Below are 18,588 nucleotides of genomic sequence, written 5' to 3'. Positions count from 1 at the left end.
ACCAAAGCAACATTTATTATGTCTCTTTAAGGTCCACAAAAAACTTATAGACATTTCCCCCCCAGAGTTTGAGCTCTGCAACAATCCTGGGAGGTATCTACATCATGACCATTTTACAGAGGAGAAAACTGAGGCTTAGTGAGGCCAAGAGACTTGCTTGGGCCCACACAGCCAACAAGAGGCATAAGTAAGGGTAGGAATCTTTTGGAGCATTTGCAACTGGCAAAAAATAAGCAAAAAGACAGCCCCAAAGCCTGTAAGGGTAGAAGCAAGTTGGCTACTGAGATGGCAGAAGCCATCGGCCCTCAGACGACCAGGGATGGGAGAGGGGGCAGGCCTTTGGCTGTACCTGGAGTCGAGGATTGATGGTGAAGCTGCCAACCATGGGGTTCATGCAGGCCACATACTGGCAGCTGTGAATTTCTTTTATTGCCGCCTTCTGCCTGTCATACCTATGGGCAGAAAGAGCACTTGCATCTGACACACGCGAAAGATGAGCTTCAGAGCACACGACCCTAGAAATGGCCTAGTGTCTACACGGTCCACTGTGGACTAGACCTTTCTCCAATCCCACCCCCTCAGCCCAAGGGCCACTGTAGAGCTGGCTCAAGGTGGCCACCTGGGCACAGTGACACTGAGCTCCCCGACTGGATCTGTAATCACCCCACAGCCCTGCAACGTCTCAGCATCTGCTGAGGGTGGTGGTGGTGGGGAGGCTGGCCCCCCCAGCCCTGAGGTCTGGAGGATGGTGATAGAAATGGCAGCATCCATTCCAGAGAACCCACTCAGGGCTGTCCTGCTGGATGGCCCCAGCGGGGGCAGACACATGGCCCTTGAGGGGAGCCAACCTCCCTCTTGGTTAAAAGGCTTAGCAGGCTTTTAGTTTAATGCTGCCAGGAAGCAGGGGGTGACTGCAGAGCTCTCTTCTGGCTTGTGCTTTTATAGCTCCCCATGCAGATTGTTCTGGGGTGGCACTGATGCTAAATAATTACAATATAATAATTATAATAACAACAATAATACTAATAGACAGAATAATTAATAAGAAAACTGGGCTCATAAAGTACTTTATAATATGATTTCACTTGATTCTTACAATAATTCTAGGAGCAGGTGCTATTATTATCCCCTCCCCCATTTTAAAAATGAGGAAATTGATGTCAAGAGATGTTAAGTCTCTTGCCAAGGGTGACACAGCTGGTCAACGTTTGAGACTGGATCAGATCTCTGATCTTCCTGACTCCAGGTCCCATATTCTACCCACCTCACCAAAGTAGATCCTTTGATAGTGAGGAGTATTCTTTTGGGGTGGGCAATAGGGGGAGAGTCCCGGCTATATGGAGAGCTTCCAGTGTATGAACTCCTTCCAATGACACAGATAGAAAACTCCTTTATAACTTAGTGTTAGAGGACAGAGGTTAAGTGACTTACTTGTCTGGGGCCACACGGCCAGGATGCTTCAGAGAAAGGTTTTCAATACAAAACAAAGAGATTTTTAGAGTATTTTTTAATAGTTTCATGAGAGATCACAGGAAATTCTTTGGCAAGATCAGAGGGGCTACCAAGAGTTTTTTTTTTTTTTTTTTACTGGTGATTATTGGCTTGGGGCAGGGAACAAAATTATGGAGATTCGCTCACCAATGTCCATAGTCAATGTGCTGTCGAATCAGTGTGTGAGGCTGGACTGTGCCATACGTGTCTACTTCAGGCATGTTCATATCATCGATGAAATAAATCAGCTTCTTGTTTCCTATTGGGCCATAGGTACGTCCTGCTTTTTTCTCTAGTGGCTTCTCAAGAATCTCTGAAACAAGGATACCATCACTAGTCCCCATCCTGCACTCACTCACTCAATCATCAATCGATGAGCATTTATTAAGGAGATGCCCTAAGCCAGGCTCTTACTTTGCAGAACAGCAGATGTTGTGTAGTAGTTGAAAGGAACCTTGGCCACCATGTAATCTTCAGAGAGACCAGCAAGTGTATCATTCACAAAGATGCTTTTCCCCACGCCCGCACCACCGACAAGCATTAATGGCTTCCCTTTTGCCAGCAGCAAATCAGCAAAATATCGGAGACGTGTTGTCTCCTGAGTGGGGACAAGGACTGTCTGGAAAAAGGTAGAAAAGAGAGCAGGTAGTGGGAGGAGAGGCAGGGCATTCCTTGCATGGAGGCATCATCTCATCCCAAGCACACATCTTACAGTTAAGGGAATCTTGGCCTGGAGATCAGGGGAGGGGTGGCCAGTGATTCCTGTCTATTCTGAAATTCTGCAGGATTTTTAGTTTAAATATGAGAAGAACCTAACACAGGTAACATGAGGAAGGCAGCATGACTCCCAGGGAGGCCCTTCCCCTTTACCAGCCTGTTTTCTCATCTTCAAAATGGTGACAACGAAACCCTTGAAAGGGTTATGACTTGTCAGTGTGGGTAGAAGCACAACTATCATGTATACTATGTTCAAAGCACTACAAATTTAGAGCTGAAAGAGTTTAGAGAATATCTCATCAAACCTCCTCATTTTATTTTTTAGTTTTTAATGCTTTTAATGTTTTTAATTTTGTCGATTATTTCCCAGATACATGTTTAAAAGAATTTTAACATTTAAAAACAATTTTGAGTTCCAAATTCTCTCCCTCCAGCCCACTTCCTTTCCTTGAGAAGACAAGCAATTTGATATTGATTATACATGTGGAGCCATGCAAAACATATTTCCTTACTAGCCATGCTGCAAAAGAAAACACAGACAAAAAAACCCCAAGAAAAATTAAGAAAGTGAAAAAAAAAGTGTGCTTCAATTTGAAAGTGGATAGTACTTTTCATCATGGGTTCTTTGAAATTTTCTTGGCTCATTGTCTTGATCAGAACAGCTAAGTCTTTCAGCACTGATCATTATACAATATTGCTGTTACTGCATACAATGTTTTCCCAGTTCTGTTCACTTCACTTTTTATGTCTTCCCAGATTTTTCTGAAACCATCCGATTCATCATTTCTTACAGTACAATAATATTCCATCACAATCATATACTACATACAACTTGTCTAGCCATTCCCCAATTGATTGGCATTCCTTCAATTTCTGATTCTTTGCTACTACAAAAAGAGCTGCTGAATTTTTTGTACAAATAGGTCCCTTCCCCCCTTTTCTTTGATCTTTCTGGGGTACTGACCTAGTAGTGGTATTGCTGGGTGAAAGGGAATGCAGAGTTTTGTAATTCTTTGGGTGTGATTCTTAATTGTTCTTCAGAATGGTTGGCATTTTTTCACAACTCCACCACAGTGCCTTGGTATCCCAAATCTTTCCATATCTCCCCCAGCATTTGTCATTTTCATTTTCTATCATGTTAGCTAATCTGATAGGTGTGAGATAGTATCTCAGAGTTGTTTTAATTTTCATTTCTCTAATCAATAGTGATTTAGAACATTTTTTAATGTGGCCATTGATAGCTTTGTTTTCTTCTTCTGAAAACTGCCTGTTCATGCCTTTTGATTACTCATCATCTGGAGAATGACCCTGATTTTTTAATATATTTACTTCAGTTCCCTATATATTTGAGAAATGAGGCTTTTATCAGAGAAACTTGCTGTACATTTCCCCCCTCAGTTTCAAGTTTTCTTTGGCTGCATTTGTTTTGTTTGTGCAAAAGCTATTTAATTTCAAATAACCCAAATGACCATTTTTACTTCCCCAATAAAGTGCTACTCATTAGGGTCCCTGATCCCTTGGGCCAGGGTCCTTAATTACTTGCAACCAAAAGGATACTCTTCCTCAAGTCTTCCACTCCCTCTTAAATGAAAGTCCTCCTCTCTGCCCTTGAACTATGACCCAGAAGTGAGTCCAGACATTGGAGTTGCCAAACAGCATCCGGTCCTGAGTCCAGATCTAGCACAAGGCTTTGCCATAATCTCTTTCTATCTACTTGTTTGATCTCTTTACTGTTATTTACTTGAGAGTTTCTGAAGCTACTGTTTCTGTTACCACCATCTGGTCCCACCATTAGTGTTTCATCCACATGGTTTCTGGTACAGTCACCTCTTCCATGTCACAGATCTCTTTCTGACTTCTATGTTGTCTTGGGCTGGAAAAATGTCTCACTCTGATCTTTTGTTGCCTCTTCCAATTTGGAATTTGATTTGTGGAGTAGTTGTTTGGAAGGGAAAGTTGGGAGAGCTTGGCTGAGTGCTTTCTCTATTCCACCATCTTGACTCTGCCCTCAGAAGTGAATATATAATGTTTTAAAATGTCTTCATTTTACAGGGGTGGAAACTGAATCCCAAAGAAGTTAAGTGACTTGACCATGGTCACACAGGTAGTAAGGAGCAGTGGTGGGATTTGAATGCTGGGTGTCTCCTGACTCCAAATTCAGTCCTCTTTCTACTCAGCATAAGCCTTGATTCTTGCCCTTTAGAGGTTTACAATTTAATTAGTATATTAGTGAAGTACTAAGTAAATGTGTAAGGCAATGGCTAATTCAAATTCAAAATGAGAGAAGGTAGATGTCATCCTGAGCTGGAGACTTCTGGGGTCTGAGGGTATAATGCAGCTGAACCCTTGCCAATCAAATCCTGTGCTCCAGGAGTAAATTGTTCTTGGTTTTAAAACTTTACTTTAATGCCCACTAACTTCCTAAGATACCTTGGGCAAGTCACTTAAACTTCCTCAGCCTCAGTTTATTAATTTGTACAATGAGGGAAGTGGACCAGGTGGCTTCCAATGATTCCTTCTAACTCTAGAGCTATAATCACATTTGTTAGATACTCTAGGGGCATTCATTATCTGTTCCTTTGGGGGAATCCTTTTGTTAGCTAAATAATCACTCTAAATTCCTCTCTTTTGTCAATCCAAATAATCACTTAAAGCAGTAGGTTTTCTGGAACCCTTAGGGAGTGGACTATTTTGGATTGTTGAGGATTTTATTTTAGCCAATGAATTTGAAAATCACTCTTTGTTTGTTTGTTTGTTTTTTGGTGAGGCAGTTGGGGTTAAGTGACTTGCCCAGGGTCACACAGCTAGTAAGTGTCAAGTGTCTGAGACCGGATTTGAACTCAGGAACTCCCGAATCCAGGGCTGGTGCTTTATCCACTGTGCCACCTAGCTGCCCGAAAATCATTCTTAAAGAGGCATCATTTCTGTGACTCCTTAAAGAGGGCACAATCTTATACAATCATAGATCTGGGGCTAAAAGGGAATTTAGAGGCCACCGAATATGACCCTTGCATTCTGCAGATGAAGCCAATGAGGCCCAGAGGAGTTAAGCTACTTGTCTAAGGTCACGCAGCTTGTGGATTCAAGGCCATCATGACCAACCTCCATCATGATGATATGCTCTAATCCAACAATGCCATGTAGACCTATCAAGAGGGGCAAGCTGGCAGGGCTATGCTCCACATGGATGAGGCTGCCAGAAAGGGATGAGGTCTGATTGAGAAAGGTTCTGTGTTCCAAAGCCTGGGTCTGTACATTGTCCAGCGATTTCTGAGCTCATACTCAAGCCCAGGCTCAGCTCACAACTACAGTTTTGAGGAGGAATGGGGCAGCAAAGAACAGAGAAAAGGAAAACTGACCATCAACATTGGGGCAGCAGGAGCTCTGGAGATGGCAGGGCAATGAAGTTGACAGCTTGAGGTGGGAGGGGGAAGTGAATGGCTTCTGAGCTGAGTGTAAGGCAACAGTTTCAAGGAGCAGTCAACAAGCTAACAGCTTCTTAGGCTGAATTAACAGAGGTGGAGAGTTCCAATCCAGTAATGGTCCCGCCAAGTCCTGCCCTGGTCAGATTCCAACCACTGTCCTTAGCCTTGGACATCCCATTTTACAAAGGGCAGTGATAGCTGGAGGGTCCTGAGAAGGACAACCAGGCTGGCTAAGGGCTTTGAGATCATGACATAGGAAGGTCAACTAAGGGAAAGAGCAGCGTTTAGTACTGAGGAGCAAAGCCACCTTCTAGTGTGTGTGTGTGTGTGTGTGTGTGTGTGTGTGTGTCACTTAGAAGGGGATTGACCTCCCCTTGGCTCCAGAGAACTGTGTTGCAAAGTTCAGCTGCCAAGGGAACCACTCTAACATAGGAGAGCTGCCCCAAGAGGGGTGGGCTGTCTTGGGAAGTAGCAACTCACCCTCCCTGGAGGTCTTCAACATGGAACTGGATGGCCATTCGGTGAGAGAATCCTCATTCAGATGCAGGTGAGACTCGGTGGCCCTTCATGTCAATTCAGTCCAATTCAATCACATACATTGAGTATCTTTCTTCTCTCAAAGAATGAACACCCCTATTTCTTCCAATGAATCCTCATATTGCATGAATTCAAGGTCCTTCATGATCCTATTTACCCTCCTTAGGACACATTCTAGCTTCTCAATGTCCTTACTGAAACCTAGTGTCTAGAACTGAATACAGCACCCCAGATATGATCTGAGTAACATAGCATAGAAGAGGGACAATTGCCCCTCTCTCTCTCTCTCTCTCTCTCTCTCTCTCTCTCTCTCTGGATAATCAGTCAATGCATTTTTGCACTCAACTTCCAGAACTCCAATTACAATAGAAATAATGACTCTGCATACAAACATTGCCTTTGAAAGTTGACACACTTCATGTACCTACCTGTAAAGGAGTATCTGGATCCATAGTCAATTTGGGAACTTTATCAGCCCAAGGCAAGAATTTTCTGGTCTTGGGGTCAAGATAATAATCGAAAATTGTCCCCTGGGATGGAAACTTGACTGCTTTCATCTGTTTGAGCCACCAGCGACTGAATTCAGTTGGATAATCTGAAAGCTAAAGAAGATTAAACAGGAAGGGTCACTGAGTTGGCTAATGTGACATTATGGCAGCCTCACATGAGTGGATGGATGAATGAATGAATGAATGAATGATTAACTGAGTGAATGAATTAAGTAGGCTTCAACTCTTCTGGACCCTTAAATCCTATTCAATACCCAAATTTCTATTGAGTCAACCCACAATCACCAATGAAACCTCTAGCCCCAGTCCTATCAATTCTCTATATGTGTAGATTTGGGGGCGGGGCATAACTCACGAAAAGAGCATATATGGGCAAGAGGGAGCTTGGACTGTAGCTAAGGTAAGTTATGTCAGGAAACCATTTCCTGGAATCAGAATGACAGAGTCTCCAAGTTGCAAGGGATGCCAGAGGCATGTCCTCCACATCAGAAGGACCCACGAATGCTCTCAGAAACATTCCAGATAAGGCATCAATCTCACATCTGGCTTGAAGGCCTTCGGGCCCAGATACAGCCACCCCCCACCCCCGCCCAGAAGAGGGAGTTCTCAGGGGGCATCATTGGAGTGTGACAGAGAGCTGACGCTTGGAGATTCTGCTGCACGGTTGCCAGTGGCCATGATGTATTTTTTCCTAGCCTGGAAATCAGAGCATTTGAGGTCAACAGTGGCCTGTGGCCACCTCTGACCAGAGCATCATCAGAACAGCCGGTGTTTGTAAAACCTTCATGTGAGCCTCCCAGAAATCCTGTGAGGGAGGGACTATAGGTGCTTCCATCCCCATCTTACAGGTAAGGAAAACGAGGTTCTTAATGGTGAGGCAACTGGCCTGTATTCATGTGGTTAGTAAGTTTCAGAGGTGGAATTCATACCAACTCAGATCCCTTCTGACTCCAAATCTCCACTGATCCCTGCCAAATGAGGGAAAAGGAAGGAAGTGGGGAAAGGGAGAGAAGGAGAAGGAAAGGGAGAGGGTAAAAGACGAGAAGGAGAGGTAGGGAGAGAAAGTAAGAAAGAAAGGAGAGGAAAGAAGGGAGAGAGAAAGGGGGAAGGAAAAGGAAGGAAGGAAGAAAAGAAGGAAGGAAGGAAAGAAGGAAGGAAGGAAGAGAGAAAGAAGGAACCTCATTTTCCCCAGCTGCGTATCTTCTGTGGTCTTACACTCTTGCTTCCCCCACCACCACTTCCACTCATCTACTCTCCTTTCACTAGCCCCTTATAGTCTCCTCTGCATCTGGCCTAGATCAGAGACGTGACCATCATGTGGGGCCACAGTAGGAGTACAAAGGAAGCAGGCCGGATTTGGAGCTAGGGATTCTGGGTTTAAAGCCTGGCTCTGCCACCCAGCACATTGCTTCGGGCAAGTACTTTGCCTCTCTGTGCCTCAGCTCCCTTATCTATACAGCAAAAGGACTTGGACCAGATAGCCTGTAACTTCTCTCACTAAATATGGGATCCTATTAAGGCATGAATGGAAAAGTCAATTCACTTGGAGTTTATCAAGTGCCTACTGTGTGTTGGGCACGGAGGATACAAAGACAAAAATCCAACAGCCTCTACCTTCAAGGGGCTCCATGGAGAAGAGCGAAATCTGGGCAGTGACCATTTGCCTCCAACCTGTCATAGTTCCAGAGTGTCAACATGGAAGCACTGGTGAGCTATGAACAACCCTGAGGCTCATAGGAATCTTGCTAAGAAAGGGGGACATTGAGTTGGCCATCTATGCTCAAGCTGCTTTGGAGAGAGTTTCATTCAGAGGGAGCTGGCCCCAGAATTCTCTCAGGCAGAATGAACAGAGGATTCTCATCTCTTTGGTGGTCTGTGCCCCTGCCCCAGGAGTCACCGAAATGCCAGGTCCTGCTCTTTCCTGAAGCACTAGTAACTTCATCTGGGCCTGCATCCAACCCAAGTGAGCTGGAAGATGTCAGAGGTCATCTCGTCCAACCCCTCATTTTACAGAGGAGGAAACTGAGCTCCAAAGACCCCAAGGGGCAGCCAAGGCCAAAGGGATTCTAATAGGAATTACAGAATTCAATCTGGAAGGCATCACAGTACTAACATCTTGAATAACCCCCTCACTTTATAGAGGAGGAAAATGAGGACAGAGAAGCCAGTGCTTAAGTATTAGAACCTGAATTACTGCCCAGCCTACTGCCCCAGATAGGGGATTATTTCCACCAGGCCTTCCTTATCCCAAATCTGAACGGACAAAATCCATAGGCACAGAAGAATCCATTGATTGATTCTTACCAATGTTCTCAATCCAATTCAATCAGCATTTATTAATCACCTCCTATATGCAAGGCACTTGGGCCGGGCACTAGACTAGGTACAGAGAGAGGACAATCAGTAGCCAAACACTGTCAATTTGGTTACCAGGAAGGGGCTCCCTGGGATTTGGGAGGATGGATGCTAGAACCAAATTAATTATAGAACACAGTTCTGGTAACCTAGTGACAAGGAGAGGTGCCCCACTGGGGCACGAATGACCTCATCAAGTTATTTTAGGCTCTTGCCTCATCCCAGCCAGCTTGGAACAAAGAGAAGGAACCCTTCAAGGACAGATTCCTTCTCCTGCATCCTCCCCTGGTTTCTGTTGAGTCTGGGCCCGGAGGTCTAGAGACTGAACACAGCCAGAGACACCTGGCAAGGACCTAATGATGGGAGGGACTGAAAGGAAGGGGTGGGGGACTGACCCAGAGGCAATGAAGGCACCCAATCATTCACCGACGCCTAGCTCTCTTCCTCCCGTTAGGACGGAAGCTCCCTGAGGGCAGGCGCTTCTCTGCATCATTGTCTTAGCCCAGGTCTCTCCACTATGTCACCCTCTGCAGTCATGGATAAGGGGCAACATGGCCTAGAAGATGGTCATTGGACTCAAGCAAGAAGTGTCTAGGCTCAAATACTGACTCAGATACTCACTTATTGACCCTGGGCAAGTCACTTACCCTCCCTGACCTCAGTTTCCTCATCTGTAAAAAGAAAAGGTTGGTCTCCAGGGCCTCGAAGGTCCCTCCACCTCTGGGTCTTGATGTAGAAAACGATCACCGATGGGTAACCGACGGCTCCAGAGGCAGAAGGAGCTCAGGGGGCATCCGGCCCAACTGCTTCACTGTCCAAATGAGGACTGGGCCCAGAGAGATTGTGACTTACAAGGTCACGCAGGCAATAAGTGACAGAACCAGGATTCAGACCCATATCCTCGGACTCCCAAACCAGGGTACATTACATGGTGCAAGGCTAGCGTATGGCTTGGAATCGACAGTTCGAGGGCCTGGTGCCTTTATCAGAAAAAAAAGGCAGTGCTAAAAAACGTGTGTGTGAAGGAGGATGTCGGAAGGAGAGGGAGAGGGAGGAGGGAAGGAGAGGGGGAGGGAGAAGGAAAGGGAGAAAGAGGGAAAGGGGAAGAAGGGAAGGAGGGAGGGAGAAAGGGGAAGGAAGGGAGAGAGAGGGTGAGGGAGGGAGGCAGGGGAGGGGAGAGGGAGAGAGAGGAGGGACAGGGAGGGAGGGAAACCAATTTTGAAATAGCTGGACAGCCCCCCAGTGACCCTCCCTTCCTGCTGGGGCCATGGATCAGAAATGCTGCTATAGGCCCCAGAGATGAGAGCCCTGCCCCCACTCCCTGGCCCATCTGTGTGACACCCTTCTCCCCTTTCCACAGCTGTCTCAGAAGAAGGGAAAAGCAGGTGAAGCGTGATTCAGATTCTCCCTCCTCCCGTCCACATGCTGAGAGCTCCCCGCTAATGCCGTCAGCAGCCTTGGCATCTCTCCATTTCTGTCCAAGCCTGGGCAGCAGCTGCCTTGCTGAAAGGCCAGGGAAGGGAACTCACACACAGGCTTCTCCCCTGCACCCCCTTCCCCCTTCTGAGCAGTATAGTGAAGAGCGATAGCATGGAGCTGAATTAGAACCCTGCTTCTGATACTTGCAAGCTGAATGACCACCCGCAAGGCCTTTGCCCTCCTGGGACTCATTCCCTTCTCGCCCAACCCTGACCCCCCAAACAATGGGGATAGTAAGTGCTTTGGTACCTACACCTAAGAGGCTGGTATTGAAGATCAAGTGAGATTTTTGGTCTCACAAACCTTAGAGTTTACCTGAATATCCACCATCATCATTATCATCATTCTGAGATTAGATTTCCCTATTTTCCGCCAAGTGGAGCAGTCACCCAAGGGCCCAATCCCACTGCTGATGACAAGAGAAGCTTTAACCTGCTGCCTCTTCCCAGCCAGAGCCTGTTTGCTATTCTCCTTAGGTAGCCTGAGGGCTGCCCTATCAGTGTAAGGTTTATACTCTATCTCTGAATTCCTGAACTTGAGGGATGCACTCACCTCAGCCTTCCCCAGACATATGCTGTCACATTTGGCGTGTATCAGCCATTATTATAGCTGGAAGTCAAGCCCACAGGTAGATTTTGTTTGTTTTGTAAGAGCAAAACGTCCCAGTGACAATGCACGGGCACCAAGGAATCATGGACAAAAAGAAAAGGCCCACAGATACCAACATTTATAGAAGCTCTTTTCCTGGTAGCAAAGAATTTGGAAACAAAGTCACTGTCCATCATTTTGGGACGGCCAAACAATCTGTGGTACTCGAATATATTACCGTATTGTAAGAGACAATGAATACGTTGACTATGTATTCATATAAGCCTCGGAAGACTTATATGAACTGATGCAGAATGAAATTAGAAGGGCCAAGAAAACACTGTGTATAATGTCTGCAACAATGTGGAAGATGAGCACCACAACGTAATGGAAGCTGAATGTTGTGAAAGTTTGAAGAAGGACACCCCCCAAAGAAGAGAGATGTGAGGACATCTGCCCCAACTTCTTGACTGGGGAGTGGGGAGGGATCCACAGGTGCAACCCTCGACATAATAGGTGTTTCTCAATGTGTTAAACAATTTTGATGGATTTTTTTCTCTCTCTTCCTCTTAGAAAAAACAATCCTTGTAATAAGGGATGCCTTTGTAGGAGTAGAGGGGAGGGATCCAGGGGAAATATAGGTGATATGAAAACAAAAATATCAATACAATCTATTATTTTATTTTATAAATGTTTTTTAAAAATTTTTGTGGGGCAATGAGGGTTAAGTGATTTGCCCAAGGTCACGCAGCTAGTCAGTGTCAAGTCTCTGAGGCTAGATTTGAACTCAGGTCCTCCTGAATCCGAGGCCAGTGCTTTATCCACTGGGCCACCTAGCTGCCCCCTATTATTTTATTTTAAAAGGAACAGGGCACTATTTATCATCAGATTCTAAAAACACCTAACTAAACAACAAGCTAAGTCTCAGTAGGACTGAGACTGACAGTTCTGGCCAGCATCATGTCCCTATTCAGTTAGTCCAACACGGCTCTTTCATTTAAATGAAAATGGATCATGAGCAGACTGTACTTTCAGTGAGAGGTGGGAACCAGCATATAGTGCCCAAAGTTCAAGAAGAATGGGGTTTATTTTGTATCTGAGAGGCAATGGGGAGCCACTAATGCTTATTGAGGAGGGGAGTGGCATTTTGGACTTTCAGATTCTCTCTCTGGCAGTTGGGGCAGGAGGCAAGGAGACCAATGAGGGGGCTGTCCTAACAGCCCAGGAGAGAGGGGATGTGAGCCTGAACCATCGTGGTGCCTGAGGGGAGAAACCATTGTATGTGCTTTGCAAACCTGCACATCATAGTTTAATGTGTCTCATGGTCTATTTCTCCCACATTTGTTCCTGTACTCGTACCTGATCTTGGAGCAGGGCTCCCCCGAAGGCCCAGATAGAAGCAAAGACAAAGTAGATCTCATAGACTTCCCTTGGGCTTTCTGAGGGCACATTTTCTGGGGTCAGCAAACAATCCAAAAGAGAACAAAGAGTCTAAAAGAAAATAATAATAAAAAAGAAATAGCTGAGATGAGATGGGGCTTCAAGCAAAAGGACTAAAACAATAAACAACGTGCTATGTGGCTGAGAAATGCCATCACACCATGGTCATGGAGAGGTGCCTGGAGGGTGGGAAGGGACAGCGGCATATGAGGACCAACCATCTGGGGGTGCTTTAAGGTTTGCAAGTGTGATCTCATTTGATCCTCAAAACAAGCCTGCAAGGTAGGCGCGGTCATCATACCCTTTTTACAAACAGTAGAGATGTGGCACAGATGATGGAATGCTGGACCTGGTATCAGGAAGCCCTGAGTTCAAAGCCAATATTATACACTCACTAGTTGTGTGAACCTGAGCAAGTCACTTAACCCGCCTGCCTCAATTTCCTCATCTATAAAATGGGGTTAATATTTAGCACCTACCTCCCAAGGTGGTGATGAGGATAAAATGTGATAATATTTCTACTGTACTTTGCTAACTTTCAAGTGTCATATACAGGCTAGCTATTGTGTTAACTGTAATATACAGCAATGGTTTGGAGTCATAGCATTTCTGCTCACCAGCTGTGGGAACTTGGGCAAGGCACTTTTCTGGGCTTCTCGTTGATCACAGGTTCATCTTTTTTTTTTAAATTCAATCTATGATTTCATGTATAGGCTCTCCTGGTAAAGATGAATTGTTCCTTAAATGTTTGGTAGAATTCACTTGTAAATCTACCTGGTCCAGGGGATTTGTTTTCTTAAGGAGCTCTTTTGACTTGTTCAATTTCTTTTTCCAAAATAAGGTTAAGTATTTTTACTCTTCTGTTAATCCAGGCAGTTTATATTTTTTATACATATTCATCCATTTCACTTAGATTGTCAGTTTCACTGGAATATAATTAGGCAAAATAACTCCTAATAATTGCTTTAATTTCATCTTCATTAGCAATGAATTTACCCTCTTCAATTTTGGTAGTGGCAATTTGGCTTTCTTCTGTTTTAAAAATCAAATTAACCACGGGTTTATATGTTTTATTGGTTCCCCTCCTCGGTAAAACCAGCCCCTGGTTTTATTAATTAGTTCAATGGTTTTTATACTTTTAAATTTATTAATCTCTTCTTTATTTTGGGGATTTCCATTTTGGTGTTTAATTGGGGATTTAAAATTTGTTCTAGCTTTCTTAACTGCATGCCCAATTTATTGATCTGCTCTTTGTCTTTTTTATTGATACTTGTTTAGAGAGATAAATTTTCCCACAAATTTTTGAATGTTGTCTCATTGTCATTCTTTTTAATGCTATTGTTTTTTCAGTGATTTGTTCTTTGACCCACTCATTCTTTAGGATTAGTTTCTGATTGATTTTTTTTTTAGTGAGGCAATTGGGCTTAAGTAACTTGTCAAGGGTCACACAGCTAGTAAGTGTTAAGTGTCTGAGGCCAGATTTGAACTCAAGTCCTCCTGACTCCAGGGCCGGTGCTCTATCCACTGCGCCACCTAGCTGCCCCCCAATTGATTTTTAATATATGCTTCCATGGCCCTTTATTGAATGTGATTTTTTTTTGCATTATGGTCTAAAAATGGTTCATTTAATTTTTCTAAATTTGGTTGTGTGGATTTTAATAAACTAATGCATGGTCAGTTTTTGTAAAGGTGATATGTATAGCTGAGAAAAAGGTATACTCCTTTCTACTTCCATTCAGTTTCCTCCAGAGGTCTATTATAACTTTTCTTTCTTTCTTTCTTTCTTTTTTTTTTTTGGTGAGGCAATTGGGGTTAAGTGACTTGCTCAAGGTCACACAGCTAGTGAGTGTCAAGTGTCTGAGGCCACATTTGAACTCAGGTCCTCCTGAATTCAGGGCCAGTGCTCTATCCACTGTGCTGCCCCTTTTATAAGTTTTCTAAGTTTCAATTCATCTCCCTGACTTCTTTCTTATTTATTTTGTAGTTAGATTTATCTAGCCCTGAGAGGGGAATGTATAGTTCCCTTACTAGTATAGTTTTACTATTTCCTCCTCTAATTCATTTAACTTTTCCTTTAAGAATTTAGATGCTGGGGGTAGCTAGGTGGCACAGTGGATAGATAAAGCCCCAGCCCTGGATTCAGGAGGACCTGAGCTCAAATCCGACCTCAAACACTTGAGGCTTACTAGCTGTGTGACCCTGGGCAAGTCACTTAACCCTCATTGCCCTGCAAAAACAAACAAAAAATAATTTAGATGCTAACTGCACATGTGTATCCTATACCAGATTGATTACCACTTCAGGGAGGGGTAAGGGAGGGAAGGAAGGAGACAAAATTTGGAACTCAAAACTTTAAACAAAATATTTATTTTTTTTTAATGCTTATGGGAGAAAAATAAAATCCTTCCTGGTTAAAAAAAAGAATTTAGATGCTATTATATTTGATGCCAGTATGTTTAGAACTGATATTACTTCATTTTCTATGGCATCATTAAGCAAGATTTACTTTTCCTGCTTATTTCTTTAAACGGATCTATTTTTTGCTTGTGCTTTGTCTGAAGTCATGATTGCTACCCCTGTGACCTAAGGGCCTTCACTTCCTCTTGACTGAAAGTGTTCCTTTTTGCCCTTGAACTAGGACCCATGTGTTAAGATAATGGATTTAGCAGATAAACTGATTGAATTGACTGAATTAATGGTTGACTTCTAGTTAACTAGATTCTAAGCACATCTGGCTGGTACTTGAGAGTACTTAAGAAAACATGGTTCTCAGAAGCTAACAATTTTGAACTTTGACCACCTTCCAGCCCAGTCAACCAATCAGCTTGAAGAGCCTCCCATTTCTGGGAGGGGATAGGAAGGAGGAGGCTGAGCCTGCGCAGGGAGCTTGCTCTATGCTCTCTTTGGCTGTGAGATATCAGCCTGGTGGCAGGGAATTTCACAGGGGAGTTCAGGAAGGCGAGGATTTCAGGCTATAAGAAATCTGTTCTCAATCTTTCTCTTTCTTTTACTATCTTTCAAGAAACCCTTAAAAAACCTAAACTCGTTTATCAGTGATTTTAGTCAGTTTCCCCCCAAAACTGGGGGGACAGATAGAACCCACATTTAGAAATTTAAATTACACACCCAGAAGGTATAGATGGTGGATATGTCAAGCAGCATCTGGTCCTTTGTACAGTGCTAGCAAAGGACACAGTCCCCTGTAATCTTTCTGACCAGTTGCCAGGTCCCCTTACTGTCTCTGGCTTGAGAGTTTCCAAAGCTGCTGCTGCTGCTTTTGTCACCACCTTGTCCTATCGCTATTGTTTCAGCCTCTTCCCCTGTGTCACCGATCTCTCTTCCTGACCTCCCGAGTTGTCTTTGGATTGTTTAACCTTTTGTTGGTTCAGAATCCGAATTGAGGCATTATTTTAAGGTTGTTTGGAGAGGAATGTTGGGAGAGCTTTACTGAGTGTTCCACTTTGTCATCTTGGCTCCACCCCAGAAGCAAGTGTGTGTTATTCTAAGTCAATATGAGCCTGCAGGGATCCTTAGATACAACTCTATCTGAGTTCCACACCACTGATATAGTCCAACCGCCCTCATTATGGAAAAGTGATGTGACCGACTGGGAAGAGGTGGAGATTTGCAAATGGTGAAGTCTTGTGTTCAAAGCCCAACTCTTGAATTTATCAGCTGTATGACCTTGAGCAAGTTCCTGAATTCTAGCCTTATTGTCCCCATCTATGAAATGTTGTGAATACCTGTGGTACCTATCTCACAGGGCTATTGTGAGGAGCACACTCTGTAATTTTTATTTACATGTGATGTTAAGTATTGCTATTAGAATTATTATGATAAATTGTATGCTTGGAAAACAAGACTGGGAAGGATGTTTAAAGGGAAGCATGTGTGTTTTTTTGTTTTGTTTTGGTTTTTGTAGGGCAATGAGGGTTAAGTGACTTGCCCAGGGTCACAAAGCTAGTAAGCATCAAGTGTCTGAGGTCGGATTTGAACTCCCATCCTCCTGAATCCAGGGCTGGTGCTTTATCCACTGCACCACCTAGCTGCCACCAAGCATGTATTTTATTAAAGCCATTCTCTTCTCTACAAACTCTTATTTTTAAACAATAATAATAGCTATGATTTATATATCACTTTAAGGTTTGCAAAGCTCTCTACCTTTGTTAACCCATTTGATTTCTTTACAACTGCCCACAGGGAAGGGACCAGACTCTGAAGCGGGGGAATAGTGGAAACTCAGTGAAGCTCCCAGGAGCTCAGAAGTCACTAGCTTGCTTCTAAATACAGAGGAACTGTAGAGCTAGAACCATCTTTTTTCCCACTGACCTATTTTCACACAATCCTTGAATGAAAAAGTTAACACCAGAAAGAATCACACAAGATACCAAGTCAGCCTGAGAAAGAATGTCATCCTGCTTTTAACAAGTATGAAACTAGAGGAAGACTAATTAGATCGGCCCCATAATTAATGCATTATGAATAAATTCAGCCCTGCATTCAACGCTAAATTATACCTTGAATAACAACTGCTGAAGGCTGCTGTTGATTTAATTGGTGTGTGAAGTAGCCCAAACCTCTGAGTTGGGGTTAGGATTTTTTTTTATTTGTATTAAATAATTTTCAATTTAACTTCATTGTAATTGTCAATCTCATTGAACAATAACAATGGACTCATGCTATGTTGATTAGGTTGTGTGATTTCCAAGTCAAAAATGATACTTTCCTCCTTACTCACTGTATGATGGCTGAAATTTTTACTATTTGAGCTTCATTTCTTTAGCTTCAAACATTTATTCTCTTTTCCCATTTCTCCCTTTCCTCCTCCTCCTAATGACTTCCTTTTGAGATCTCATTACACTGTATATATCTTGTATGTCCATTTTATCCATGCTCTTCCCTAACAGGATGTGAACTCCTTAATGGAAGGGAGTTTATCTTTGCCTTTCTTTGTTTCCCCAGTATTTAGCACGGTGCCCAGCACATAGTAAAAGTTTGATGAATATTTGTTGACTTACAGATTTATACTTATTTCAATGCAAACACTCCTAGATAACATATATTCCAGGTGATATGTGTAGCTCAATGTGAGGTTTTGACTTTTTTGTCTTTTATAGGTTTAGAAATGGCAAAGACCTTCCAAATCATCCGGCCAGACCACCTCTCTTGATTGAGGAGCTAAAGCTCCTGTTTAGGATCACGTGAGTAATAAGAACTGGATAGGATTTGAACCCAAATGCTTTACTTCTCCCCAACGTCATGCTGCTTGCAGGTTATAATACAGTCAGTCAGAGGGCAATTTGGTACTTTTGCAGCAATGACAAGCTGTCTTGGTGAAGACCTGGTCATCTTTGACATAATAACTAGCTGTGATCTTTGGGAAGCGCTTTCATTTCCCTAAGCCATTGATTCCCTAAGCTATGAAATGGGGGCCTGGATCATCTTTATGGTTCCTTTTAACTCTGATTCTGATTCTAATATGAAGGGCCAATAGCCACAGCTGGGGCCAAATTGAGGACCAGTAATCGGAGAGGCCTTGCTGCATAATGGAAGCAGCAGACGAGTAGAGAAAATGCTACACTCAAAGTGAGAAAAAACGTGGGTCTGAATCCTATCCAGGGACACTTACCCAGCTATATGAATGACTCTGGGCAAGTCACCTGAAATCTCTCAGCCTCAGTTTCCTCATGTGTAAAATCAAGATAATAATATCTAATAATGAATTTTGCTCCCAGTTTTCTGGACTTTGATGCCTTGGTCCTAGCAGCTATCTGCACACCTCTGGCTCCCTGCTCTGATCCATGCATTTTCCTGAAACCTCCACCCTCTCTGCTCCTGATTTTTTAGACCTTTACCCTTTGTCTCTGAGCACACCCCCTTCAGCTTTAATGTAAGCTCTTGTGTATGTGTTGCCTTTCCCCCAGAATGGAAGATCCCTGAGGTCAGAGGTTGTTTCTCTTTTTGCTTATATTTGTAACCCCAGTCCTTAGAACACTGTTAAGTGCATGCACATGGTAAATGTTTAACGAATGTTCTGTCTGTCCATC

The 18,588-nt window shown here is 43.6% G+C and overlaps 1 protein-coding gene across 1 annotated transcript in view; it reads right to left on the bottom strand.

Annotated features, from left to right (window-relative positions):
- The window catches only part of DNAH11 (dynein axonemal heavy chain 11), a 292,856-nt gene that overhangs the window by 123,693 nt on the left and 150,575 nt on the right, over nt 1–18,588 (bottom strand). The window contains exons 44-48 of the mRNA XM_043967174.1: nt 12,461–12,592; nt 6,599–6,772; nt 1,906–2,110; nt 1,639–1,804; nt 350–452 (exon numbers count right to left, since the gene is read on the bottom strand). Coding sequence (XP_043823109.1) covers nt 350–452; nt 1,639–1,804; nt 1,906–2,110; nt 6,599–6,772; nt 12,461–12,592 — 780 coding nt within the window. The remainder of the gene's footprint in view (nt 1–349; nt 453–1,638; nt 1,805–1,905; nt 2,111–6,598; nt 6,773–12,460; nt 12,593–18,588) is intronic.

Source organism: Dromiciops gliroides, chromosome 5 (genome assembly GCF_019393635.1).
Source record: "Dromiciops gliroides isolate mDroGli1 chromosome 5, mDroGli1.pri, whole genome shotgun sequence".
In the NCBI taxonomy this organism is placed as follows: Eukaryota; Metazoa; Chordata; class Mammalia; order Microbiotheria; family Microbiotheriidae; genus Dromiciops; species Dromiciops gliroides.
The sequence above is the reverse complement of the archived record's forward strand: the minus strand, read 5'-3'. Positions and strand labels throughout refer to the sequence as shown.